Source organism: Athene noctua, chromosome 4, assembly GCF_965140245.1.
Source record: "Athene noctua chromosome 4, bAthNoc1.hap1.1, whole genome shotgun sequence".
NCBI classification, from domain to species: domain Eukaryota; kingdom Metazoa; phylum Chordata; class Aves; order Strigiformes; family Strigidae; genus Athene; species Athene noctua.
Window position 1 is genome coordinate 10983479 of NC_134040.1, and position 27065 is coordinate 11010543.

Consider the following 27065-nt stretch of genomic DNA (forward strand, 5'->3'; position numbering starts at 1 on the left):
GAAGATATCATTTTATGAGGATGTTATTTTCTCATCCATTACAGCTAATTTTTCAAATAATTTATTGCGTGCTTTTTTTAATTTATCCCTTCATCGCAGAATCTCATTCAGTTTGGCATCTCTCTAGTGCGACCTCTCCTGCTCAAAGCAGGATCTGTTGTGAGATCAGACCAGGTAGCTCAGGGATTTATTTACCTGTGTCTTCTCAATTAATTAAACCTCAGATCACCTCTGTGAAGTGTGTATCTGAGTACAACTATACCAGTTTTACATTTGTGTAAGCCAAGAGACGGAGAGAGTGGTGATTTGTAAAAGGGCATACAAAAAATAAATGACAAGTTTGTGAATAGGACCTTGTTGTATACAGTTCCCTCTTTCACTTAAAGCAGCCATTTCTTTCACCTTTCCACTTCTGTGAACAACTGGTCACTTTAAGAACTTTTTTCTGTATATTGTGTTTACTAGTATGTGACAAAGATGCTCTGGGGTTAATACTTAAAATTATTAGTTACACTGCTACACAAGGTTGTGTTTTCCTGAATTCTCTATAGGTTCTTGTTAATTTGTTTTTCAGAATACAGGAAACACTTCTCTTTTTTCAAGATCTAAAGAATCTATTCATTTCTCAGCTTGGGGATCCCCAGATTATTATGCTATGTTGGCTTGAGTCAGATAAAAACAGATCCCTGTTTTTATCAGAAACTGTGATAAGTTGAGGATCTATGGTTTGATACTTCTACTTGCCGTGGATGAGGAAGGCATCCATCACTAGCTCATTTTCCTTAGTATTCTTTTACTCAGTTGATTCCTTTCCTAAATTTTCAGTATTTAATAGGAAACTTTCACTTTCATGAAAAACTTCTCAGAGTCCCTGTCTCTACTGATTTAAGAGCATATGAAATTTTGCTGTCTCCTATCACCAAATAATTTTTGCTCACTTTCTGGTGAATTGGGGGGGTTTCTGGAAAGTCTACCTTCCTTGGATAATCTTCTGAAGGAGTGCAGTCCATGGGGTGAGGAATATGAGCAGAAAGGTTATCTCTAAAATATTTTATTATGTGGAGGAAAAAAAAGATTTCCTTTTGTGCCTGCCTCTCTTGCTTCTGGCACGGAATTGCTTTTAAGACACTATTTAATTTTCTTTGCAGTGGAACAGAAGAAAATTGAGAGATGTTTGGGATCGTTTTTTCCATGCAGGTGCTCCTAGTTAAAATGGGGAGGGATATTTTGAAGTCTGCACTACTGAGCTCGAGCAGGAGGTGTGATAAATCAAGTAAACAGTGCTGAAGAGTAAAAGTGAATAATACTTTATTGACAGATTTGTTCTTTTTTTTTTTTTTTTTTAATAGAGCTGAACAGTACTGATTTAAAAGACTGCATCAGTGAAAACAGCCTCAGTAGCAATGCTAGTCTTCCCAGCGTACAGAGCTGTCGACGACTTCGAGAAAGAAGAGTTGCAAGCTGGGCTGTTTCATTTGAGCGTCTTCTTCAGGATCCCATTGGTGTTAAGTATTTTTCGGTAAGTTTTGAGGGACAGTAAGAGGCCTTTCAAAGTACTTGATACTGCTGCAGCAGTTCTAAGGACAAGAGATAGGAGTTCATTTTTCCATAGATTTTATCTGAGCATCTTTCTAAGTTAAAACTGGTTCACAGTTGAATAAGAGTTCATAATACAACATATATTGCCTTGCATTTCTAGATACCAAAAGTTTCAGATAAAAATGGAGGCTATATTTTGCTTTGTATCTGAACTTTTAGAAAGCTTCCCCATTTTGTAAAACAATTGCATTTTGTTGTATTTGTAACCTTTGTACAGGAAAAGGGCAGTAGTTTTAGTAGTTTCCTAAGAACTGGTAAGTCTGTTCATATTTGCCTACTGAAACGTTGGAAGCCATGTAGAAGATTTTGTCAATGATACAGTGGCTTATCTTCCAGCAAAAGGTTTTTAGAAATATTTTTTGAAGTAACTAAGGTAGCTCAAAGCACTGGTTAAAGCTGCAGCGTGCAGGGATAGTGTTGAGTATTTACAAAGCATAAATTAAGCTTCTTCATAGCACATTTATGAAGTTGTAAAGAGCATCATCTCTATTTTACATGTAAGGAAATTGAGGTGTATGCACTTTTGCATTGTTGCACTGAGAGCATGCTGCTGATTCTGAATATGTTACACAAGGACAGTTTGTGCTGCCCAAATAATTTTCACAAAGAGAATATAAAGAAACCTATGGTGTAGGAGATGTCGATTATTTGAATCTACAGTAACTCAGAAAGACTCCATTACTTGACACAAAGTATTAAAATACCAAAATGATTAATAAGTAGACTTCCATCTTAACTGATGTGGGAACCTAAAAACCACATTAACAGTTAACTCCGTTTGAGGAAACAGAGAAGATGAAAGCACAATAATATATCCTGGATATTGTGTTCCCTGTCTCTCAGTTTTTCTCAGCAGTGTAGCCTTGAAGTTATTAGAATTTCTGCTTAGATACTGAGACTTTTTGTCAGACTGAAAGAAAAAAATCACAATTCTGATCTGATGTTAAGAGTCCACCTGCAAAATGCTGAAGTTTGTGTGGGTGCTTAGTCTTTTCTACTTACTTGTAAGCCATCAGTAAACTTGCTTAGGTACACTTACGAGGTTGCTACAGTACTATAAAGGTTTGAAACTTAAAATACTTAGAAAGTAGCTAATGTCTTTTCAGATTAAAAGGTTAAAGTTACATTTCATTTCAGCAAAAGGCAACCTCAGATATTCAAGAAATTTTACTTTTCAACCCATTTTATTCTAATTAGGAATTATTTTTATAAACATTGCAAAAGTGCATGTGTTAAAGAAGTACACAATTTAAAGAAAAATTAGGGAATGTTGAAATTCATTGTGTGCACCACCATTTTCTTGAGGCCTAGGAGAGATCCAGAGCCACTGCTTAGATTTCCTTGCAACCTGGCTATCATAACACTGTAGTTACAGATTTCTGCCAGTATTCAAGAACATTGAAGCATCAGCATTTAATTCACGATTACATGGTGAGCATCTTGGTACATTTGGGATTCAGCATGCATAGGCCTTTCCCGAGGACAGCTTTGTCACAGAGCAGGAATTACTCTCTAAGAAGAAGAGATTTTGCATGTTTTGCAAATACTCACATTTTGCATAATAGTCTGCTGATTAGAACAGTCATCCAGGAAGTGAGACACCTGATTGCAAGTTCCCTCCTGAAGAGGTTCAAACCAACATCCCCAGCTTCCCAGCCATGTGTGACAACTACTAGGCTACATAATGTTCCAACTGGGGCACCACTCAGTCTTCCTGATGAAGCTGAATTTTTGTACAGCCAGCTGTGCCTGGATCATGCAGCCAGAAAGAAAGCAGGCAGGAGATTGACTGTAGATTTATAGTGAAGGCACTGAGTGGGAAAGTAGGCAGTTAGTTGGGTTCCAGTTCCTGCTCGCTAATTTGATTCTCTTTTAATCTGTAATTACATGTAAAATGCAGAAATGTAAAATGCAGTAGTCCCCTGACTACTCTCTGGATTGTCTTTTATACATTTGGTGTCTCAGATTAGGTATCTGAAGAACTTCCAGTTAAAATTGAGGGCTTGCTAGTGAATTTAGACTCCCTGGATTGTTTATCTCAATTGCTTTCTTACAGTTGGATTCCCTAAACTCTAGGTAAATCTTAAAAGCACAAGTAAAGTTAAGTTTTAATTATTTCTGTGGTGATTCCTCTTGAACTGCTTTCTGAGACTGCCTTGTATGTTAAGTAAGCTTGAATGATACCAGTGTGACACTTGAGTGAAGGTTGTGGCTTGTGAGCAGACTTAAAATAAAATTTCCAATTAAACACTGATACCTAAAGCTCTAAAATATAAACAGGCATTGTTCCAATTACATGAGTGTCTAGATTGAGTACCAAGTTAATTTCTGCCCCCAGTGGTTAAAATGCCTCAGGAGACGTATGTTGAGAGAATATTGAATTATACAGATTTTAATCAGGGACAGTTTGTGGTTGTACAATTTCCCAACTGAATGGGGTCCCAGTCTTCATTTGGACTTTTGGATACTATAATATAAATGTCCTGACTATTGTGTGTTGTACTGGGAGACTTTTTTCTTCCTCTAAGAATGTATTTTCCAAGGAGAACCCATGTAACCTCATCAGCAAGGAGCGATAAAAGATTTTTTTGTAGTTGCCATGTGATGCAGAAGGACACTGTAATGAATACAGAATTGATTATGGGCACTGCTCGATAAACATCTACTCTATTATACTAGTAGAACTGCAATTAAAGCAGCTGGTTTACAGTGCAATGTTTAAATGTAGTTATAAATTATTTAAATTTTTATTAAAAGTTTATTCACTAGTTTATACACTACTTAACATGAAGTTTCAAACTTTGTACATGCAAATGATTTGATTGTAACCTGATGGATTCTCCTCAATTGTATACATTTAAAAAGAAATGAGAAAGAGGAGAAGCACTAGGGATATATTTGGCAAACGTTGATTTTTACGTTAGAAGAAAGCTGGATCATGAGGCTGATTGAAATGTTACCAATATGCAAATTTATCAAGCATTATAAATCTCTTGTTTGAAATGGCAAGTAGCTTCTTTTCTTTGAGACATTTATTTATTTTTCTCCTAGGAATTTCTACGGAAAGAATTTAGTGAAGAAAATATTTTATTTTGGCAGGCCTGTGAATATTTTAACCATGTACCTGCACATGATAAAAAAGAAGTAAGTCAATGTTGTATTTAAATACATGGTGTTGCTTTTTCAAAAATTGTTACTTCTTCGACATTATTGAAATTATTGGAACTGTGCTTGGTCGTTGTACTGTGACTTCACTAAGACAGGCTTGGAGCCTCAGTCTAATTTTCTCAATTCCCTGGAAGTACTGTCCCAAGTTTAAGATGTTGGATATGTTTAGACTGCAGTGAAGTGCAGAGGTAGCTCTGTAAAAATGAGCTAAGGTATACTGGATGTTGAAAAATCCCCAGCTGCAGTATCCCAGTGCAAGGGAGTGCAGAGCAAGTTAATTTAACTTGTCAATAAGAGGCAAAAATTAGCCTCTGTTGCGCTTTTTCAGCTAGACTGCCTCCACTAGCCAAGGTAATTTTATAACTAACTCTGATGTATCTGCTGCCAGAAGTGTAGCCATGTTTGTTCACACATTGTGAGATTCTCCATCTCATCCTGTTAAGATATTCCCACATTGGTCAGGCAGTTTTGGTGAATCTTGTGCAGGTTGGCAACATTTCTTTCTACACCACAGCCAAATCTAGTCAATTCTACACTGTGGAAAGAGTTTAGTCTTACAAGTCCCTCTTTGCTCTTTTGTGGACCATTGAGGTTTTTTTCCCCACTTTCTTCTGTTTTCAAACAATCTATTTTCTGAACACCGCCATTAAGGGCTCTGAGCTCAGTTTGGTGGTATTTTTCATTATTTTGAGAATGTAGGTGTTTCAGAGTAAACAAGTTAAAAATAGACCATGAATGTTTTTGACTGTAAATATTCATATATATACTTACCTTTTTCTAACGTCTAGAAGTTGAAGCTTAAAGGATTTATTTAAATAGTAACTGTTGTGTAAAAGGTCTAAAATCTAAAAAAATCTATTCTCCTTTATAAGATAGTTCAGTTTGATTATTTTAATTTTTATTTTGATGGCAACTTTTACTGCTTAAGAAATAATTGATGAATATTTGTAGTTTTAAAGGAAAAACCCTATTTCTATGCCTAAAACTAACAAAATCTGTTCAATGGAAAGTGCTTATATATTAAGAAAACTGGAATGGCTGTGTAGTTTTGGGTGGAATATATCAATGTAAGAAATGCCTGTCTAAAAATATGGTTTTAAAGCAAACATAAATTTAGCATTTCTTTTCTGTAGCTTTCTTACAGAGCTCGGGAGATCTTCAGTAAGTTCTTGTGTAGCAAAGCTACGACCCCAGTTAATATTGATAGCCAGGCACAGTTGGCAGATGATATTCTCAATTCCCCTCATCCAGATATGTTCAAGGAACAGCAACTTCAGGTAACCATAGAAAACGTGCTACTGTACATTTATGTCTATTATCTTTTGAAGTACTTTAAAATCTATAAAACTAGTTTCACATGCTGTATATTTTACTGTGTATAAAGAGACATTGAAGTCAAGATCATATAGATTCTGTTAGCAGAATAGAAAAAGAACGTATAATAGCTGATTGACTTGTTCTGTACATTTGCATATGTGTAGAAAATTGCCATTAACAAAAAAAATCTGAAAAATGCTATTATTGAAATGAAGGTTTATCGCAAGTAAATAATTCCATGTGCTGTAACACCATTGCATATGGTGCTTGCATATGGTTGCTTATTCTTTTCTTTAGTGGACAATTGTGTACACAAATAGTGTCTAATTTTGGTTAAAGTGGTTTGTAAAATATGTTGGTGTATTAGAGGAGTCCTTCCCTTATGCTTTAATGGAACTGTCAGACAAAGAGCTTGTTAAAACTGTTGGTGTCTGAAGACCTTGGATGTATTTTAAACAATTACTGATGTTGAAAACAGAACAGTTACATAACAACAGGATACGCTTTACATTTCTGTAGAATTTAAGTTTCTTCTTTTTTTTCTCCTAAATAATCTCTTTGGTAATTCTCTAACAATTTATTAGTAGAAATAATTTTTAGATCATGTTAGTTAGAAATCAAGGATATAGCTTTGACTGCATAAATGAAGCAGGTCACAGTCTTCATGCAACCTCAGATCACATGCTTTTGGGGTAATCTGAGCAGCTGGGCATAGTATCTTCCTCTGTCTGTGAAGTGGGGATAGGAAGGTAGGTCTGACAGCTCTTGGCATTACAGCTATCCCCCATGCACCTACCAAGGCCTGAGGCTTCTGTGGGAATTACCAGCCGTGATCTCCCCAGACATTTTTTCATGCATTGCTGATCTTGGCTTTGTGGAGCCCATGCCTGAATTCCTCTTCATCCTCTCTCAGTTGTTTGGTGGACCAGATGGTGTTCTTAAGTGTCTGGTGGCTGGGCTGATGCAAGTTTTCTTCCTTCTTTGAAAATGCTCTGTCCTTGGGTTGGAGGGCTCATAAGGTGGGTGAAAATGCTGATGTAAAGTGCTGCTGTGGGTCTGATCCCAGCCATTTGGCCTGTCTGGAACTGACCTGCTTATCTCAATTTGTCAGTGCCTCTCTAGTTCTCCCATCAGATCCCTCAATCGGGCCCGTTCCTCCCACTGAAAAATTAGGTGAAGCAGGATGAGAGTTACTTCTGCTAAAGTAAGCGACCTTGGAGCTAGGTGTGCCAGGTGAGGTACTAATGGTGTGTTGCTTGGCTGAGGGCAGTCCTGTGTAATCAACTGCCTTGATGGCCCTTAATATCTTGGTTTTACTAAGTGGCAGTTCTGCAGTGGATCGCTTTTGTGGTCCTGGTGGGTGGTATGACCTCAGGCACACAGAACTGTAGGTGTGTGTAGTGAGCACAACACACCCACAGACTTTAGAAGTTCAGTTGACCATGGTGACACCCTATGAATAATGTGAAGTCTCTGCATTTGTGGTCTTTCACAAGATTATTTTTTTTAGATTTAAGCACCAAGGATAGAGTGCAAGGGTGCTGAACTGTGGTGGCCATCAGTTAACTGTTACATGATGCTGGGGAATAGGGAGTGTTGCTGTAAGGCTGCAGTGGAGTTTCAGAAGTGTGTGTGGGAAAGCGCCTTGGAAAGCACTGCTGAAACCATTAGCTCTCAAGCACCGCCTGTTGGGAATGCTGCTGGAAGTTGCTTTCTGTCCATAGCCTGACAAATTTACCCTTGAGCCTGTCATTAAAGGTGTTGTAATATGACAGTGTGGATGTAGCCAAAATGTCTAGTTAGGGTTTCACTGTTTCTTAGAATAGAATGAGAACAAGTATTTTGAGTGTTTCTGGATGCAAGACAGTGTAGGTCACTTGAAAATAAGAATAAAATATAATTTGCTACATGCAGAGTTGCATAAATGGATATGAGTTTTTCTACCCTTGTTTTAATGTAAAGTTCAAATTATGCTTTTATAAGCCATATTTCTCATTTGTAAGAACAGGAAATAGCATCTGCTAGATTTTTGCAATAATCAGAAGTCATTAATGTGTAAATTAATATGGTAATAATGCTAAATGTAGGAAATTGGGGAGGTAGTGTGGGCTAGCAATGTGGTAGGGCAGATGATGATCGGCTTAAGATAAAGTAGTTAAGCTGTCATCACTCTGACCAGCAAAATTAAAAGGTTGGAAAGTTTTTGCTGTATTAAGTATATTTAATCTGCAGGCTTCATCTATGCTGTAACTGTCTTTGCATCTCTGAGGAAGAATAAAAGAAAATATTACAGAGAACAACCTAGCATGGTATAACAGTTTTATTTTCTTTTGGTGCTAGATTCTATGACAGGAGACAATTCTGAAAAGCTTTGTTTTTCACCCTGAAACTGTATTAAATTTAAGATATTTAAATACCTGCTGTATGTTAGCTGCATTGTAAAATAGTGTTTTATACTTCGGGGGTACAAATTGCATTTAGCTTGTGATTTGTTGAGTGTAACCTCTATACATTTCATTTCCTTGAAAACCTCAAGGACAGGTGAAGTATTTTGTATTTTTCAGTTAACTTAGTTTTTACATCTGGTTTGGTGTGTGTAGACTGCACTTCCATTTTCTCCCAATAACTAAACTTGTATCAGCAGTTCACCTATGAGTCAGTGAGATTGAGACGTTTTGATATCTTGTAATTGTTCATTTGTATTTTACGCTATTTTGGCAATACACCACAGTGTTACTCTGTGAATTCAACAGAACTCAAGAAACATTTCTGACCTGTGTGCGTTGTGTACACTGAAAAATTTGCTGAGCCTTGACCTAAAGATTATGTGTGCTCTGAAACTAGTTGACTTTTTGAAGTTTGCCAGTGTACCTGTGGTTAGAGGATTGTATCTTTCATGGCATGAGGGTGAGATTTCCCTTCTTGAAGAGTCACGGACACCAGACTGTCTCTTTGGCACTGCATTGAGGGCACATTAGTCTTTGTACTGAGCTGTTTCAGCACATTAAGCTGGCAAAACTAACCCTACAGAAGTATTTTTTCCATACCTTACCAGGTGGAAAACAGTTTGTTAGAAGGCGTAACAAACGTGACAGGTAGCACCTAAGAGGGAAAGGGAATGTATTTTGGTGGCAGGCAAGAATGTAGAAGTCAGCATTCAGTTGGATTAGGTTTCTGTGACAGCGCAGCACCTTGCTGTTTGCCGGAAAAACTTTGGGCTAATGCTTGTTGAGAAGGGTGTCTCTGCACAATCAGAAATTACTTCCATCTGCAACTGAACCACTGTGGCTTAGTGATGAGCTTCCCTGTAGACTCTTGGGAATATCATAACCAGTTGGGTGGCGCATACTGTTCTTCACTTGTAGGGAATTTGTCATGTCCAGAGAAGGTGGCATTCAGACTATTTTTTCAGATCAAGTGAATCACTGGAGAAGATACAAAGGTAAAAGTGTGAATTCACTTAAAACTATAGGTTTGCAAAAAAGGAACAAAAAATTCAAACATTGTTTAGCATTTAAGAAATAATTTTTCTTCCTTTACTTTCATAAATCTAGCTTTGGCTAAATTAGCCATGGACGTTTGCTCCAGGCCCGGTATAGAGCTGATTCCTTCCTGTGTAAAGATAAATGTTGGTCTTGCCAAGAGCAGCCATTTTATGTAACCTGTTCTTTTTCAAGGTCTTGATTTTACATCACCTTGATTACTGAATTTTCTAAAGATATTGATCTTTTTTTCTAAACGATTGGACACATGAACATTACATAATACTGTAAATGCTCCTCCCTGTATCAGTAATTATCTTGTATATCTAGTATCATTGCATAATATTGAATATTGTGATTACATCATATTTCTGAGTTCTAGACCATAAACTTTCTTCTTGTTCACAGCAGCCTTAAAACATGCTTATATAATTATGTCCTATATAGTACTGATGTAATAATCTAAAAAATATTTTCAATGGCTAGCTTGCTACACGCTTTGCATAGAATATACAAAGGTGAAATGCAGTAAAAGATGGCTATGAGGAGTATGGTGTTGTCAAGACTCTACAGTATCTCAGCTGCTTATGCACTTTGCAAAATTCATTGAGTTTTTCTGAATCTATGCTAAGGGGATAGATCAAACTATGTTTCATTTTAAATTGGTGCAGTGTATATAACCAGGTCTAAACAAAGTCATGCCTACTGCTGTTTACAGGTTAATGTCCTGAATTGTTGTGAAATAGCTTAATTTTCTTAATGTGTAATTTAAGCTTATGTAACCATTATCCATTGCATTTTAATTTCAGATATTTAACTTGATGAAGTTTGATAGCTATACTCGCTTTCTGAAATCCCCCCTTTACCAAGAATGCATCTTAGCTGAAGTAGAAGGTCGTCCTCTTCCTGATCCTCAACGTGTTCCCAGCAGCCCGACTTCTAAACACAGTATCAGTTCAGAGAAGTCCAATATCTCAACACCGAAAAAGGTGACCTTTGTATTGTTGTTATCTGAAAACTATGTTCTTAAATAATTGTTTTCAAGTTCCTTAGAAGATCAAAGATAATGTGTAAAAAACAATTAGAGTGTTTGTTTAGAGGTGCTGGGAAATACAATTAGAAAATGTTTATGTAATCAGGAAAATACTTGCTTTTTGAAATCCATACATTTGAATCATTTCTAGCTATTAAATTCCTAAACCTAATTTTAAATCTTTGTTGTTATTTTTATATGTGTCAAATAAAAAATGAGGATTATTTTAATGCATCAGTGCAGAAGCTTGTTTTGATTGAATATTGGAATTAAGATGTGATATTTCAGCCTTTGCCAAGAGCAGACACTTTATCAGAAGTTATTGGAGAAGGCTTAACCCAATCTAACTCATCTTTGCAGAGGATAGTTTTTTAATTTCTTGGCCCCTACTGAACTAGGATAATTTTGTGTAAACCCCATACAGTTGCTTAAAAATTCGACCTGTAGTCTTACTGATCTCACAACATTATTTAGAGTTTATTTTCTCTTCATGTAGATAGTACCACCATAGTATTATATAACTGTATGGGTGAATTATAACTTCGCATTTTTCATGTCAATCACTACACATTAGCCCATCTGCTATTATGTATTTTTATGATGAGGAACCTTTTTAAAAGTAGCATTTTAAGGAATGCTCCAATAACCTAAGAGGAATAGTATCTTGTTGAAACAAGTTTAGTGACATTCCTGCTGTTTATATTCTTCATCACTAATAAATACTTTGATTATACTTGAATATGTTAAACAGTATTTTGTCATTGTCGTTAAATGCAGTTCATGTTCAATCCTAGCCTAGGAACAGTATCTTATGTAACAAAATGTCATTCTGTGTTTTAAAAGCAAGGCAAATGGCCTTTCTACATTAAGTTAGGCATTAGTGGTGAGCTGTGGAGACTTCTTTCATGTTTGCAGGAGCTCTCTGTGGCTTGTTTCCAGTTACTGTTTTGTATTCTCTACCAAGTAGCACATTTCCATCTATGTACCTTTTGTTTGTTTCCGCTGAGGGTTTTTTTTTTGATTGCTACTGAGAGGCATGCTGGCATATACGCTTGTGAGTGGGGTAAAAAAGACCTGACCATCACACTGTCATTTTAGGAAGAAGTGTGGGAAGGTTTATTTTAGATAATATGCTTACAGCTGTGATTCAACCAATTATTTAATTGTGTTTTGGTGATAGTTAAGTGGTAAATCAAAATCAGGAAGATCTTTAAATGAAGAGTCAGGAGAGGAGGACACTGAGAAGAAAAAAAGGGGAACGTTTTTCTCATGGTCAAGAAGTAAGAGTTTGGGAAAATCACAGAAGAGAAAAGAAAATGGTGATTATCCAAATGGTGAGTATTCACATTCCACTTTGTTGCAGAGTTGTTTCAGCAATAGATGTGACTAATCTCATTATGTTTAATTTTTATCTAAGTACATCCTTGGGTGTGACAGAGGTAAGAGAAACTGTCAAGTTAGAAGGCCATAGCAGGGCTAGTATCACTGGAAGCTTTGTGGAAGGAGATGTACAAATAAATAGATAAAAGCATGCAAATATTTGAATTTGCTTTTACTGATTTCCAAGAGACTTATTTTCTGCTTTCCAGTAGACTCTGCATTTCTGTGTGCTGGCAATTGCTTTTTCAAGCAGAGCGCTACTATATTTATAGTAAGATAATTTCAACTCTTTACAGAGGAGTTCAGGAGCTATACATGCAAGTAATGCTTTAGTTACAGCTATTTAAAAATTCCTCCATCTGCATTATCCTACCTTTCTTTCTTCTGTTAGTACCACAGAGGTATGTTAACTTTTGAACACACCTGTTTCCACCTTTCCTTACTAAAATGGAAAAAGAGTCAAAGCTGTGAAAACCCTCGTAATCTGCTGTTTTGTTACTTAACTGTTTATGAAGTTTCCCTGTGAAAGCACCTGTACATGGCCTCTAGAGGAAGAGGTGAAAGTTTTGAATTAACTCATTCCACTGAGTTAAAAATAATAAAGAAATTCCACTGAAGCACCAAATTTGGACCGTACTGTTACTGTGGTTTCTTCTTCTCTATTTTCTAGAAAAGGCCCAGACCCACAAGATGTCTTTGATCATATGAATAGTTTAAGTGTTCTCATTCTACTTGTATGTCAAAAGACATCAGAGGCATTTGCATCAGACTTAAAGTTCTGAAAGTGACTAGTAATTGTCTTAGATTTTAGTTTTCTAATACCATACTTACACTTTAAAAATACCTCCCTTCAAAAATATCTGAAGAGGCAGAACAATTTTTAAATTTTTAAAAACATTTTAAGATTAAAGAAAATATTTTTGTTGTTTTTTGGTTGTTGTTTGTTGTTTTTTTGTTTGGTTTTTTTTTAATATAAAACCAAGAGCAGTTATTCAAAGGTTACATAACCAAGAATACTTGACCAAATATTGTTTTGGTTTTCCATGCTTCAGTGCACAGTATGAAGATGTGGTGTTTTTTCCTTTAATGAAAAAAAATTATTGTTCTCACCACAGAAGATAATATTTGATATTGTTTTCTGTATTTCTATAATAAATAATAAAACTAAGCCTTTTTACTGATTGTTGATTCTTTCCACAAACAGATTCTATTCAGTCCAATGGATTATCATATAGACGGGAATCACAAGGCTCCATGTCATCAACTGCTAGTCTTGACTTGGTAATGGCTGTCTCTTAATAATGGAGAAGTGGGGAAGCAGTGTAAACAGTGAATTACTAATTTTCCAAGTAGTATAAAGTAATTTGTTTGAAGTAGTTACTTGTTTGAAGTAAAGACCCTTTGAGAAAGGGTCTTTAAGTGATACAGTTAGAGGGTAAGATGTAATATTAAGCAATTAGAGAATATTAGAAATTTAATAGAGATTGTGTTCATATATTGCTTCTTATTTTGTCCTTGGAAGAGAAAGATATCCTTTGCATCTTGTCTGTCTTAACTTCAGGCACCAATAAACTTCCAGAATAAAATTTCCGTGGTACCAGTGTCTGTCGTGCTTCTTTCCTCTCTGTTTTTTTAAAGTTGTGAGTTTTTCTTCTTGTCATGATGACTTAACTCTGCTTCTAAAATCTGAGAAAAGAGAGGGAGGGAATTTCATTGCAAACACTGTAATTTTGTCATAGTATGTAGGAAAATATTCAGTGAAGGCACTTGATTTTTAACCATCAGATTCTACTTTTGCAGTGTCTAACTAATGAAATGCAAAATTAGAACAGTATTAATCATAAAACATAGATGTAATACTTGAAATTTATTTTAACTACATTGATAAGAAGGAAAAATATTTTTAAAAAATTAAAGGTTTTTTTGTACTCTTAATATCCCTCTTGTAGACTAGATTCTAGCAGCGGTGTAATTTTGCCTGTGCTACAAATATTGATCAGGGAAGAAAGAATGGCAGTCATGTTTATTTCTGTTGCAGGAAAGTGTTATCTTAGAAAGACAGAAAATGCAAAGCCCCCCTAAAGAAACAACCCCTCTTTTCTTTCCTACTCCAACTGATTAAATCAGAAAATTATGATTTGGATGAGAAGCAGCAAGTTAAAGATAAGAGAAAAAGCATGATTAGTACCCTAAAAGATTGTTGAAAACAGTATTTTTGTAGTGTCTTTTTAAAGTTCTAAGTGAGCTTTTTGTTAAATTTTCAAAGATACTTTTGATATTTCCTAGTAGTGTTACTAATCTACTGTTACTATAGCAGAAAGGTTAATGGTCTGCCCTTTAACCTTAGCCCATATAGCACTGTACTTTTAGTTCCACAAAATTTTTTTAAGAAAGGCATTAAGTGAATTATTTTAACATTTTAATTTCTCTGTGGTGTATTTCTATGTATAGCATTCAGGTAATGTTAAAAGAAGAGGAAATTGTTTGAGGAACTTGATGTTTAAACGTGTTCCTCATCACTTAAGTGTTGATTTATAATGTGCCAATGGCCATTTTTGCATCAGCAGGTCATTATTGAGTATAGACACTTAACTGTTTGGAAGCTAAATAAGATTTTATTTTCTTCTTACATGTTTGGATTAGGAGTTCAGTTCTATAGTTTGAGAATCTTGTAACCGGCTTTACACACTCACTGTCTAAAACTTAGTCTGTTCTTGAAATACATTATGTTTGTGAAATGCTGTTACCTTTATCTAAACATGTTTTTTTCAGGATTTAAATTTATCTGATATTTGTGATATTTGGAAGGATTTCTAAACTGTAAACATGGTAGAAAGAATGCTTCTTGACTTGGTTTGATTTGTACAGACTCTAGAAGTTTATGCATATTCCTAATTTTCTCATTGGCCACTGACTTTTCTTTCTTTTTACTGTCAAGTCTGAAGCCTCAAGATTACCTGCATTTGTACCAGATAAAGAGAAATCCACCAAATACTGCTGTATAAACCTTCCAGATGGTTCATCCAGCAAAATGGCTGTTAAATCCGGATTCTCTATCAAAGAGGTGCTATCTGGGCTCTGTGAGAAACATGGCATTAACATAGCTGCAGTGGACCTTTTTTTAGTTGGAGGTGATAAGGTATTGTGTGTTCCTGTGCTTTTTTTTCCAAAGTGTTTTCATACTCATTTTACTAAGAAAGAATTCTGTTCTCTCAACATAATATATATCTCCTGGTTCTACCTGTAGGTTTACATTGGCAATGCCAGTTGAGGGAGAACTTTAGTGAACCTAGAACTGGTGGAGTACTGTGATTGGTTCTGGTATCTACATTACAGGAAGCGGAAGAGAGCTTATGGCAAGGATTTCCTTATAATTAATTTAGGTATCTAGTGCATGTAGTTTATCCAGGGGAATGGATGAAAGCATCTGCAAAGAAAACAGATGAGTTGTAGTAGATGATACTTCATTAAAGCAAAGAAACATAATGGCATTCAGTTGTTCAAAGGTGAATGAGATTAATTCATGCCAGAGTTAAGGTACGTGTTTTAATATTGAGGAAAATTTCCAAGACAGCAGTGTACATTGGTGATGGGTGATGGGTCTTATTCCACAGAAGTATCTCCAATTCAAAGAGAAGCTGTGGCTGTGAAACTTCTTATTTTCTTAAGTTTGTGCTTATGATCAGTCTAGATGATCACAGTGACAAAAATCACTGAATGTGCATAATTATGTGCCCGTTCTTTTAAATCTTTTAAAGACTGTTAACTTGTCATATTTTCTAATGCATGATTCTATGTAATAATTTATTAAAATTGAAAGACCTAGACTTGTTTTAAAACACTGAGTCCCTGAATACCAGCTGACTCCAGTGGAAGTTGAAGTTTGGTCGTTGTCTCACAAGTAGCCAAAATAAAATACACATAAATCATGTTGCATATTGTAAATGAATATCCACCAGAATGTATACAACCTAAATTAATAATTTTCTGAGTTATCAGAAAGATTTTTTTAATCACTCAGCTGTTTTTTTTTATATATTTTAAAATTAATTTCTCTTTTCTTGTGTTCCTGTCATGTGCTCTCTAGCCACTTGTATTGCACCAAGACAGTAGCATCCTGGAGTCTCGGGACCTACGTTTAGAAAAACGCACTTTATTTCGGTAAGAGTCAAAAATACTACCTTCCTCTGGCATTTTCCACCCCATTTTCCATTTTACTTTTTGTAAGTGCACTGAAGTATATTGTCAGTGACCTGTGCAGCAAACCAGCAGTTAATGCAGAAAAGAATTTGTCTGAATGCAGTAAAAAATCCAGTTAGCCATGCAGTACATCTTAGATTGTAATCCAGAGTCCAGCTTTAAGGGATCTAAGGTTCCCATTCATTGCATAGGCACATTGGAAGAAACAGGGCTTAGTATCAAGCAAAGAGTTTTCATGGGAAGAAAGGAAGGTGACCTGATATTGGTAACCAACAATGATTGACTTCTTTGTCTTGCAGTTAACTCAGTTTGAGTTTCTATTAAAGAGTCAATTTTTACCTTAGATTGCAATAACACTTATGCAAGAGGTATGCGTTTAGCATGGGGATTCTGTGAGTTACACAAGTGCCTAAATTAGATATCCTACCTACATTTAGCCACTGGTGTCTCCTAGATTTCGAGCCAGCTGCGTAGTGCTTCCTCTGCAGGTAATGGTGAGATTAGAGCACCTCTAAAAGGTAGTTCAGATGAGGGCAACCAGGGTAAGGATCAATGGGAGAAATATGGGCCTACAGGAACATTTCAAACGAATAGAGCAGCACCTGGTGAGTTTTAATTGCTGCAAGAGGAAGCTTTCTGGATTGCTGTCTTGGATACGAATGGGATTTTGCTGCCAATGTTCTAGTTTAGGAATGCTTAAATATTATGATGATGTCTAAGTGCTCAAGCTGAAGCAGTTGTGAACAACAGACATATAGGACAGATCTGCAGGCCCAGAGGGACCTTCCACATCAGGAAGAAACATGATTAGTAGGTTGAAGCAGCACAAGAATGAGATGGAAACAGAACCGCAAATCTCCTAGTCTAATCCTAAATGCAACAATTAAAAAAAAAAAGCCTTTAAGATTAAATGAATATATTTATTGATTATGTGTTCCCATTTAGTTACATCTGTAATTATGTGCCTAACTGGCAGGTTACAGTAAGACTAATTGTATAAAAATAAATTCATCTGAGTATAGATTTATAACCCTGAATCTTAAACAAGCCAATGTTATAATATTAAGAATGTGGGTATAATATAATTCAGTACATTATATATTTAGTATTATGTAATTTTATAGTATACAGTTTTTTCAAAATAATCTGTTCCTATATTTTTCCAAAATGACAGAAAATGTTTTATTGTTCCTAAATTCTAAAAACAGAAACCAGTGCTGTGAAAACTCCTAAAATAATTATTTCAGGAAAAAGTAATGCAATAGAATGTTTGCATTGCACTTTTGAAGTGAACAAAATTTATTTTGTCGGGTATTCATCATGTTGGCTTTATATTACTTTTCTTTAGGAAGTAGGGTTAGTTTCTATTTAAGCACACTTCAGATTAATGAATATGGTATAGCATATTCAATTTTAAAATTGAGATTGAGCAGTCTTTTATTAGGTGTGAGTTTGAGTTTCCAAATTAAAAAGGGACTTTAAGTAGGCAGTACCATATGTTACTTGTGTGTTAATTAAAACAGAACATGCAGACATGTTCTACATTATTTCCTTCTGTGTGTAGACACTATGTAAGCAAAAATACTCAAATATTTGGAATATATTCAGACATAAGACAAATGCTATGTGGATATACTTGGTTACCTGAATGTCTGCCGCTTCTGTCAATTATCGGTCAGTGATTAAAATCGATCATTTCTGTTTAGTAGCTGTTGTATTCAAAGAAAATATGAAAGACAAAGTTTCAGGTTTCTTGTGGAAGGGAAAAGTCATTAAGACTAAACATTATGTATTAAAGTAATTTGTGTGAGAGAAAAGATGGGGTTTACATTTAATCGTGACTGGCAAAATCACTAGTAACTTTAATTTCTTCTGATGATACACATTTCTTCTGATAGTTTTGTTAGTAATAAGCCTGCCCTTGTTTTCATACTATAGTGTCATTATAGTAAAATGTGGGTATTATGGAGGAATCAGGGCACAGATGAAGAACATTAAAAAAACCCAAGCAAACAACAAAACTAGTCACAGTTCTGTGCAGGGGAATAGACATGAATGGAATAGTTGTGTGGGTTTTAAAAAAATTTTCTTACTTTATTATTTTTTTGCTGTTTTGATGAAATGATACAAAATTGCATAATAAACATTGAATAAGGCTGTCTTTATCCTTTAAATTCCAGCTGAGTTACTTTTACAGCTTTTGCTTATAAGTTTCTCCTACAGCAGTTTTTTGTTTTATGGTGACATTTAGCCAGAAATGAACATCATCAGGTATTCCACTGTATTTGTTCCTATGCTTAGAAATAAAACTAAAAATTCCCGTCCAAGCCTATCTCAGGTAAATGAATAGGACATCGTAAGTCTGTCTTGTGGAAGTGGGAAGTAATATTTTTCTTTCATCCAAGGATGTAGTACAGTCATGGAGTCACTTTGGAAGCACTACTGGACCAGAATGGTCAGAGCAATCTCACTCTGAAGATGAAAGTACTGTGGAACGTATGTAATTGGTCTGAGGATCACCGTGCAATTAGGTTGGCTTATGTCTTCTCTTAGCTCTGGCGAGTGAAACAGTGGAAGCTTTATTTGTATTAAAAGTGCTTTATTACCTTCAGGTCAGGATAGATTTGTGCTAGTGAAGTTTCAGGGTCACTAGCTGTAAACATATAATTTTGCTGTAGATTGGATTTTAAATATTTTGTATATTATGTTTATTGGAATATTTCATATTTATTGTTACAATTGATGTGTTTCAGGCTGGACCTTGTTCCAATCAATCGATCAGTTGGTTTGAAGGCTAAACCCACCAAACCAGTAACAGAGGTGTTAAGGCCTGTGGTTGCAAAATATGGTTTAAATCTTAATGAACTTGTGGCAAGACTAGTAAGTATCTTTTGATGTAATTCAAGCTGCAGTATTTTTTGTCTGGAGAAGATCATATGATAGTCCCTGGAATTATTCCTGTCCATATAATTAGGTATTAAAATCTGTATTTATAACTACATGTTGAGATGAAAGTACACAAGTAGTCATGACCATTATGCTTAATAGTAACTACCTCAAAGCTTTAGTCTGTGTCTGTTTTATATTCTCCTTTGGAATAAATCCAATATACTAAATAGTAGACCCTGAATTTAGCTTCTTCCAGAGATCAAGTTTTCTCAATATTAGCCAGGGAAAGTTGATTTAGATTAGTTAAAGCTATTGTTCCATTATCCTGGGAATCATGAAAGCTTCCTCAAATCCCCTTGCAGAAAATTTATATGGAAGCATACTGATTTAACTTCTCCACTACTAAACACTTGGCTGGAATATTGAGGAATGGAAAGTTACTTTTGTGGTATTCCTAAAATGTAGACTGTCTTGGTTGACCTAGTCCATGCTTTTAAAATAACTTCATTTAATCAAATTACAAAATTAACAAAATGCAACCAATTTGGAATAAAAAATAATCTCAAACTTCTTCTGAAAAATATGATAAGTAACATGCACACGAATGGTCCTAGAGTATTTGTGCATGCTTTCAAATTGGATTTTTTTTTTTTTCTCCTATCTTTTTATTCCCCAAATAACATTCCTCTCACATAAATGGGTTAAACTCATTGCCATCAAGGTAGTTTTACACAAATGAAATGCACATTTTTAGAGTGGTAGAAGAAAGATATATTGAGGCTACACTGAAATGTAAAAATGCTTTGCTCATTTTCTTTCAAAAAATGTCAGACTACATAAATTTGTTCTGAAAACAGCTTTTTCTCTATTATATACAAACTGTGATCCGACTTTAGAATGGTGAGCAGGAACCACTTGATCTTGGTGTCCCTATATCTAATCTGGATGGTCAGCGGGTTGTTCTAGATGAAAGAGAGCCAACAAAGGGTAGAGGTAAGTTGGCATAAAAGCTTTTATTTATGATGTCGTCAGTTTCATAAACCCTGACTCTCATTAGAGTTTTTTCTTTTGATGCAAAGGTGAGATAAATGTGATTACATTTATGTATGTCACATGTAGCATATATTCTTTTTAACTGAAAAGGAGTGAGGTTTCTAAAGATTGAAGAATAAATTCATCTGTTGATAGCTAGTAGTTTACTGTTGCTGTAAGAAATTTTGCCCTGCTAATACCTGAATAATGTACTTGCACTCAGCCATAGATACACACGCACGTTTAGGGTCATAGTGCCTAGTAATAATTATGAGAATAAAATGCCAAATATCTTCTGTGAATTTGGCAATTAATTCATAAGAAACATTCTGTATAAATAAAACAGATGCAGTCTGTACAGCAGCTATATATACTGCTATGATAACACCCTTCTTTAACATGAGAAAGTAGCGGAGCCTACATCTCCGGTTTTAAGTGATGATTTCTGGAGATAATACTAAAAAGGACATAATTTGTGATTTCTTCAGACAAAATAATTTGAAAAATCGAAGTTAATCAGTTGAACATCTGACAATCTTTTGTCACAATTAACATGCTAGAGTAAGGTAAGTCACCTTGTGAGTAAAGGTTTGGTTTCATTAGGAGACCTTTGTCTAGATATAGAACACTTAGTTTTAAAAATGAATTTAGATGTGGCTAAATTAAACTGACTTAGATTAGCGATCCTCTTTGGGAAAGTTCTAGGAGAATAAAGATGGAGGTATTGAGGAGAATCAGATTTGTCATTTTTCTAGGAAACAGAACCAATTGCAATTTTGAAAAAAGATAATACTCTCACAGTTACCTTAAGGATTAAAAGTAAAACTGTAATGCTGTGTGCTGCCAGCTGCTATAAAAGCCTAAATCATAGAGGATCTTTGTAGCAGTAGGCTCATTCTGTGGCAATATACCAGTGAAAAAGGGCCATGATTCTGTGTTTGCAGTTCAGTCTTTGGTTAGTATATTTGTTGTAGGCAGATGTAATTTGAAAGAGCTGTTTAGTTACTTTGAAGTTAAGGACGATATGGCAATGTCTAGGAAATGATACACAAAGCAGGTTGAAAAGTGACAACATGACCTTTCAATGATCTTTTCTGCTGAATGTTTTTTTCTTGTTTAAATTCTAGATTTGAGAATTACAAACTGAATTAGTAGCTGAGATTTTAAAAGCTGCTTGATCTAAATGAACTGAAAATTTAGGAGATCTAAATGAAACTTCAGCATCTTTAAAAATATTTGATAACATTAGGAAAATTTGAAGATGAGAGGGAGATTCTGGTAGGTTTTGACTGAGAAGTATCAGGGATATCAACTGTGCTCACTTTTTTTCTGAGTACAGTTTTGAGAAATTTAAAAAAAAAAAATCTGCTTTGTGCATCATTTTCACTTAAATATTACTTTTTAAAAAAATTATGAATTTGAGTTACAGAAGGTATGTTTATGTTCAGTGTTTACAGATAAACAAAAAGGTGCATCCGTAAAACAGAGTGCAACTGTAACTACTTCAAGAAGTCAAGTGTCTACTGTAAGTCTTCTGCAATGATTTTTGTCCCTTAAATCATCTTTTGTTTCCTTCTGGAATCCTATACTACAAGCTGCATTCATCTATGATTTTGAATCAGCCAAATTATGTAACTAGATTGAGTATAACTTTATTTCATCTGGTATTTTTCCACTGTCAACAGCATTTATTTGTGAGAACTTCGTGATGAATGAAATAGCCCTTTCACTGTGTTTTATTTGTTGTTTTGTGTCTCATTGGTTTATCTATATTTGAAAATGTTTGAGTTACTCTGAAATTCAAAGGCCCTTTTGGTAATGTGAATTCTTCAGAGTAAAGAGTATTGTGTTTGTTTATACATTTTTGGGATCTACTGTGGCAAATGTTATTTGCAGTAATCAAAATTAAATTAAAATATTTGTTGTGGTGGTGTTAGAGAAATATGTTTTCAAAATAACTTTTTTATTCACTTAGACCATATTATGTACACAATGATGTAGCCTAAATTTAAGTAGTACCTTAACTTTCCTTCTAATGCAGGGAGAGGGAAGAACTCTAGGAAAGTCTAATTCTATCAAAATGAAAGGCGAAAATGGAAAAAATGCTAGGGAAGTCCGGCTGTCAAAGAGAGAAGACTCTATTGCAAAGATTGGGAAAAAAAAATGTCAGAAAATAAATTTGGATGAAGCAGAGGGTATGTGAACTTTATAGTTTACGTATTAACATAAGTAGTCTTAGAAAAATGAGAATTTTATATCTGTGTAGGAAAAGGTACCATGTGTTTAATACTGCATTGTGAAAATCATAGCCATGATCCTTATATTTTTGTTCAATACCGTGTTTTGAATTGTGAAGTTTTTGAAGCTGAAGGTAAAATTTTAAGAATACCCAAAGACAGGTGTAGGTGCCTAGTGAGATTTTCAAAAGTGAAAGCTGCCTAATTCCAGTAAAATAGAAAGGAATTAGTTACTCAACTGCAGTTGAATATCCCATTTGATACCCTTTGCAAGCCATGTAGAAGCTTGCCTTTCTGTTCACCTTTACATAAAAGTCTTCAACTCACTGAGAGGCATTCTGCACAATGGTGTAGACCCTAACTTACTCAGGTAAGAATTTTTGAAAATTTTCTTCTAAACTCTGTAACAGTCAGGGAGTACAGTCTGATGACTGTGGAGGAGCTGTGATGGGCAAGAGTGAAAGCTTGGTTTACATTCAATAACTGCTCTGAAAAGGTGGTTAGAAGTAGAAATAAGCAAAGAGGTTATTTAGGTAATCTTGTATAGTCTGAGTTCTATTTTTACCTTCAATTACATCTTAATAGTTTTCATGATATCACCGGAAAAGAACTTGTAAGAGAATTTGCTTTCTTATAGAAAGATGTCCATGGGAGGAAGAAGAATAAAAACAGTGTAGCAGTAGAAATCTTGACATACCACCCTCTGCCCTACGGCATTAACTGAAGCAATTATCTGTCTTGTTAGCCCTACACATTCCTCCCCTTTTTCCCAAGTAGAAAAAGACCAGAGGACATATTTTACCCACAGATTAAAATTTACTGCTGGTGCTACCTACTATGCGTATCCAAAACCTGGTTATGCACAGTTATACAGCAAATGAATGTTCATCTGTGAATAAATGTCCACTGACTGGAATTGAAAAAAATGCTGTGGTTAAACATTTTATTGCAAAATAGGTGTTTGTTAATATGTGTTATTACAAGATATTAGTACATTTTAAATTATTTTCTGTTGCTTACTATTTTGTTAACTTGTTTTCCATATTTTAATATTTTCATTTTTCTTCCTAGGGCTGAGTAAAACATTAACATAATTTGAAAACTTCAGAATTCGAGGCTTTCACATTTTATTTTGAATTTTGTGAAATTTGTTCAAGTTCGGAAAATGCTTACCAAATGTTGTAGACCGTTTTTTAATGAAAAAAAACCAAACAACTGTTCTATGAAGTTTGAAATTTCAGAAAGGAACATTTTTGTATGACACACATTAGCAATGTTGCATGTTTTAATATGCATACCGCCATTTTGCAAAACTTTGGCAATAAGAAGCATTTTGAAGCTTCCATCTTGGCTATGTTCAGATTTCATGGCATTTGACAAAGCATGTTAAAAAGTCATTTTTACAAATACATTGCAAAGCCTGCCAAATATGAATAGAGGATTAGGAATAAGGTCATACAAGTGCAAGTGTGTGACTTCATATTATGCTAAGTTAAAACTGATACTAACACTCTGTACTTCATTTTGTAATGACTTTTGCTTCAAACAGTCTTTATAAGCTGGGTTGAAACTATTGATTTTAATTAATCTGTTGGAGATGGCCCTTTTAAGCATCTTTAACATTCCATAGTTTCAATGCTGTCTTATTGAGAAATTAGGATATATAGAGACCCTATATTAAGAATTCCGTATTTTTATATGTTTTGTACCAAAGAGTTTGTTTATTGTTGTGACGTTTCTTTTTTTGAGGAGTTGTATAATTCTTGGCTTATGATTGATACGTTTCTTGTTGCCAAGTTTTGAGACTTTCTAGAACAGTGGTGATTTACTATGAATATTATTTATATAGAGAAACATTAAACCATTGGACATCATTAAGGACATGATCAGAAAATCACTTCTAATTGTGTTTAAAACTCGATGAAAAGCTGCCCCATCCCTTTTACTAATGGCTCATTTAATGGTCATTGACTACCTGCATGCTACTGATTCATTGCAGCACAAAGTAAAAAGGGGTTATTTAAATCATCATCTGATCATGCCCGGTGATGATAACATCCTGGATTAAAACTACACTATGAATTGAATTTAAACTGTGATAAAATATTATTAAACTGAGAGAAATTCAATATAACAAGGAAGTTTGCAACATTTTGAATCTTTGAACTTTCAAATGGCATGGCTATTTTTGGGTTATGATGAGTAAAAACCATCCAGAATATAAAAATGTGCACCCATTGTCAGTAAGACCAAGAGCCTTGTTTTGTATAAAGAATTAAAAAATCCTATGTGTATGTGTACAGATTTATTAACTGCATAAAATAGAAGATGTGTTCAAGGCTCAGTGAATTGCAGCTGTTCTAAACTGCAAAACTCTTACAATAGCAAGCCTGATGATCTTAATTATAGTGATGCTAGCGAACATTGCTGCAATTGAAAAAGTTCCTAATTAACATGGGATCTTATTTCAAGGCAGCATTGAAAGAATTGAAGATCTTCATGGAAAGTAAATGTGCTGAAAATGTACGTTTTAATGACATTGCACTTTCTGACAAAAACTTGTCAATTTTGGGTTTTTCCCCAATAGAATTTTTTGAACTCATATCCAAAGCTCAAAGTAACAGAGCAGATGACCAACGTGGACTGCTAAGGAAAGAAGACCTTATTCTTCCTGACTTTCTTCGTTTACCTCCCACTGGACCAGAACCATCCTCATCTACTCCCACAGGCTCTAAAGGCCTCAACAAGCGAGTTTCAAAAAATGATGGCAAGGATGGATGTACATCACCAAGTGGAAAACAGGAGTCCCTACAAAACTTTAATGAAAATTCAGTTAAGAAAATGGGTCACTCAGAAAATAAGCATAAATCTGCCTTGACAGCACTTCATAGTCAGAAGACTTTCAGTGTTCCTTTTAATACTGCATTGTCTCCAATTCCGCATGCACAGGAAAACAATGCAACAATATGGAAAAGGCAGTCGAGAGAATTGCAAGCTGAAGGCATACAGATGGTAGATGATGAGAATGTGGCAGACTTGACTCTTGTGGCTGAAGGAGATATTAGTAGCCCTAACAGCACTTTGCTACCACCGCCACCACCAACACCACCATCTGACGTCAGTAAACTCACAGAAGCCAACTACCCACCCCCAACTCCTTTTGCAGGTAATCAGGAAAAATCTGGATTTCAAAGATCCAATTCAGGTATTTCTAGATTTTAATAGTCTTTCCTTTTATGTAAAACTACTTTTCCTTGGCACTGTTAATCAGTATTTGGCACCCATTAAAACAAGAAAAAATTCTCTCTGCACCTTAATTTTTTTTACAAAAAAAATTTTCATTGCCTTAGTCTGTGCTAACTGTAATACTTCTGGTTGCCTTTAATAATGTACTTTTGTTTGGATTTGGCGTGTGACCAAAAATGGACACATGCAGACAAACCTTTAAAATACATCCATATGCTATAATTATCTCATTCTTTACCCTAGGAATACAAAACAGGATATCAGCATTTTGAGCTCCATGGCACTGTTATGTTCCAGATTTTCTGATCCATTTGTCATAATGAGATACATGATTAGGGTTTGGAAGTTTAAGTGCTTTAGCGGGAACCCTAATTATGTGTTGAAAATTACAGCGCTGTTTATGAATAAAATTTGAAATGGATAAAAAATATTTCTCTAATAAATTACATATTTGTGACTAAAAATAAAAATGTTAGGTTTTTTTAACCCATGCTTTGCTAGACAGAGAAACAGATTGCATCTACCACACTTTCTCCCCGAATATTCACATGTCAAATAGCTCTTTCTATTAGATAATTTTCAAGAAAATAAAGAAAATATAACTTTTTTTAGGATGTAAGTTTCATGGTTTAGCAATATCACAGAGCAATATTAGCCCAAGGCTGAAGTATGGTATTTCTTTATAAACACAGACTCTAATAATAATTGCTATTACCAGAAACAAGAGTTTGAAGACAATGGGTGTTGTGACATTGACATTTTACAGTCATTATACTGTACATCTTAATGTAAAATATAAGAAGAGGTATCTATGTGCTACATTTATTTTTGATGTTTCACAAACATATGGTGCCATAATTTGTATGATCACATTTCTTTGTGATGTGGGAATATACATTTTAATTATTTATCTTTTTACACAGAGTATTTGATACTGTTCTTTATCTGTATGGTTGATGATTTGTAAATACTTCTTCGGTTGTTGGATGCTTATAAATGGCAATGCAAATTATTACATCCTCTTGGTATTTTAAAAAAAATAATTCCTTTATTAGTAGTATTTGAGAAATGTTCTATAAACACTACCACTTAATTTCTGAAACTGAGTATTGAACCGACTTGTAACCAGTGCCTACGAATAACAAAACCACAAAATGTACTTCAGACATATTGATGTGTATATGCATAGATTTGTGTTGGTGTCTTTCTGATAATATGACAAGTGTACACATAGGTATCAATTTGCATATTTTTCAAGTGAGAACTGTTAAAAAAACCATTTGCACTTAAAAAAAACTTCAAGAATTTACAATATTTTAATGCATGCCATACGTTTCTGTGTAACCACTGAACTGTAGCTTTCCCTTTTCCCTCTTTCTACTTTTTACTTTGTAGAAATCTTTGTGTAGTTTTCACATGTATTTTGTATCTTTGTTCTCTCAGGAGTAATAAATTCTAGACCTAGTTACGCAAACTGGTTTT

At 34.7% G+C, this 27065-nt stretch overlaps 1 protein-coding gene across 8 annotated transcripts in view; it reads left to right on the top strand.

Moving 5' to 3' along the window:
- The window catches only part of RGS12 (regulator of G protein signaling 12), a 91012-nt gene that overhangs the window by 53564 nt on the left and 10383 nt on the right, over positions 1-27065 (top strand). For 5 of the 8 annotated variants that reach the window (XM_074904427.1, XM_074904423.1, XM_074904422.1 and 2 more), the window contains 13 exons: positions 1350-1519; positions 4651-4743; positions 5901-6044; positions 10376-10555; positions 11780-11933; positions 13184-13260; positions 14918-15118; positions 16067-16140; positions 18933-19059; positions 19965-20061; positions 21549-21625; positions 22142-22295; positions 24925-25542. In XM_074904427.1, coding sequence (XP_074760528.1) covers positions 1350-1519; positions 4651-4743; positions 5901-6044; positions 10376-10555; positions 11780-11933; positions 13184-13260; positions 14918-15118; positions 16067-16140; positions 18933-19059; positions 19965-20061; positions 21549-21625; positions 22142-22295; positions 24925-25542 — 2166 coding nt within the window. Of the gene's footprint in view, positions 1-1324; positions 1520-4650; positions 4744-5900; positions 6045-10375; positions 10556-11779; positions 11934-13183; positions 13261-14917; positions 15119-16066; positions 16141-18932; positions 19060-19964; positions 20062-21548; positions 21626-22141; positions 22296-24924; positions 25543-25826; positions 27063-27065 lie in introns of those variants that run through there. The other 3 variants (XM_074904425.1, XM_074904431.1, XM_074904426.1) reach the window with 3 other exon arrangements.